Below are 2,351 nucleotides of genomic sequence, written 5' to 3'. Positions count from 1 at the left end.
AATGGTCTTTTTCTGTGATGGCCTCTGACTCAGGTGTGGGTAAGAATACCTGTCAGATCACTTTTAATTGGTTTAGGGGTAAATCTGCAGCTAAAATAACCTTTTTTGGTAACAACAGACCATGCCCCATTTGTATTAAAGCTATTGTTGGTGGCTCCTGGTCCTAGATGCACCTACAGACTTTTATAGGTTGAACTGCAAGGATATTTTTTGCCAATATTATGCAATGCACAAATCTATCTTTATGCAAAACTGTTAGTATTGGTTCATATATGGAAATAACCAGGGAATAGTCTACAATATTGCTTTTTAATTCCAAGTCTTGATACTGGTCAGCATCACCTATTTAAAATTGGTGTGTAAAACTGAATTTGAGAGACTAAATAGAGCAGTTTTACATAATTGGAAGTTATTCTAATTACTGCCAATCCAGTGTTCTGCCTTCACACCAGTGGTGGTAGAACTTCTGTAGAGGTTGCTCCAGTGGGGAGGGAAATAGGGCTGAAGATAGGGTCAGTGTTATGTATTGCATCATCTGTGAGTCGGTTTTTTAAGTGTGGGCCTGTCTTCACTTTGAAGTATATCCTGATACTGTACTAATAAGGTAGCAGAACTCTTCTATGCCAGAAATATAGAAATTTTGCATGTCCTTCCAAAAATCTAGAAGTATCAATTTCCCATTTAACTGAAGATTTTATGTCTTTTAGGACTTGGCAGATGAGCTTGCTCTTGTTGATGTCATTGAAGACAAATTGAAGGGAGAGATGATGGATCTCCAACATGGCAGCCTTTTCCTTAGAACATCAAAAATTGTCTCCAGCAAAGGTTGATGTCAACAAGTTTATATTATAGTCCATGCTAGACTTAAGTTCATTATCAGGCTTGAAATCTGAGCTCTTCAAAGATTTTCTCTTACAGAGGATAGGAGAGCTTTGGAATAATTTTGCATTGGTCCTGTAGATATCAAAATTTCAGTTTCTGGTAAATGGTTTTAAGTGGAGATTCAATTTATCCATGATATGGAAAGCGTGTGAATTAGAATGTAATGAGTAAAGCTCCAAACCTTAGGTCTATATTTAACTGCATTGCTTCAAATACTTAAGTATACTTAAGTATACTTATACTCCTCCCCGACCCAATTCTTTCACACATGTAACACAAAGTTGAGAATAGGGCAAATGAGCCTGGTCAGCAGATATTCTTGTCTTGACCCTTTCACACTTATTAGAACCAGCCAGGAAACCTGAACATGAGCCCAAATAGTATGTTTTGATACTTGAAAATCATTGGCCACTTACCTGATAAGTGACTCCCTTCGTCATCTTGATCTGTGGGTTAACTGTCTGGGGCTACGGGGTAACTAGAAGCAAAAATATGCTTGTTAAGGGTAAAGATGTCTCTGCTTAAAAAAAAAAGAAAGAAAAAGAAAATGAACAAAAGAAGAGAAAATTGCCTGTCCCTAGGCTGACAGGATGATAGTTAAGTATTAACAGTTAAGTAGAAGTATGGAAGAGTGTGAACATTGAGCTCAGATAGTAAAAAAACTGAGGAATGTATAAGGAATTGATATGAGAATCAAATTATAAACTTCATTCCTTCTAGCTCCCCCCAATTGTAGTTATATAAAATTACAATGTGACTAGACTACAAGGAAGGTGTTGACAAACTCTTCTTCCATTTAAGAGGCCACAATAATAAAACTGAAAACCAAAGTAAGAGTCTAGGTGGCATTAGTGGCATTTATCTTCCACATACACAAAACACTGATCAAATTGTCCATATGAGAAGTTAATGAGGCCGGGCGTGGTGGCTCACACCTGTAATCCTAGCACTTTGGGAGGCTGAGGCAGGAGGATTGCTTGAGGTCAGGAGTTTGAGACCAACCTGAACAAGAGCAAGACCCCATCTCTACAAAAAATAGAAAAATAAGCCAGACATGGTAGTGTGTGCCTGTGGTCCCAACAACTTGGGAGGCAGAGGCAGGAGGATTGTTTGACGTTGCAGTGAGCTATCATGATGCCACTTTACTCTAACCAGGGTAACAGAACGAGACCCTGTCCCAAAAAAGAAACTAAAACAAGTTAATGGAACAAATTTTTGTTGGCTAGATTAAAAATTTCTCTTAAAGTCCTTAATCTGGTCATTGTTTCCCTTTTCTCCAGACTATAATGTAACTGCAAACTCCAAGCTGGTTATTGTCACAGCTGGGGCACGTCAGCAGGAGGGAGAAAGCCGTCTTAATTTGGTCCAGCGGAACGTAAACATCTTTAAATTCATCATTCCTAACGTTGTAAAATACAGCCCAAACTGCAAGTTGCTTATTGTTTCAAATCCAGGTGAGACTTTTAACT

General features: G+C 38.3%; 1 protein-coding gene across 2 annotated transcripts in view; it reads left to right on the top strand.

The window, feature by feature from the left end:
* LDHA (lactate dehydrogenase A) overlaps positions 1-2,351 on the top strand; it is an 81,431-nt gene that overhangs the window by 12,587 nt on the left and 66,493 nt on the right. Inside the window, exons 3-4 of one of the 2 annotated variants that reach the window (XM_012654263.1) lie at positions 708-825; positions 2,163-2,336. In XM_012654263.1, coding sequence (XP_012509717.1) covers positions 708-825; positions 2,163-2,336 — 292 coding nt within the window. The remainder of the gene's footprint in view (positions 1-707; positions 826-2,162; positions 2,337-2,351) is intronic. The other variant, XM_012654262.1, reaches the window with a different exon arrangement.

Source organism: Propithecus coquereli, unplaced genomic scaffold, assembly GCF_000956105.1.
Source record: "Propithecus coquereli isolate 6110/MARCELLA unplaced genomic scaffold, Pcoq_1.0 Scaffold44, whole genome shotgun sequence".
In the NCBI taxonomy this organism is placed as follows: Eukaryota; Metazoa; Chordata; class Mammalia; order Primates; family Indriidae; genus Propithecus; species Propithecus coquereli.
This window is presented reverse-complemented; position numbering and strand designations above follow the sequence as displayed.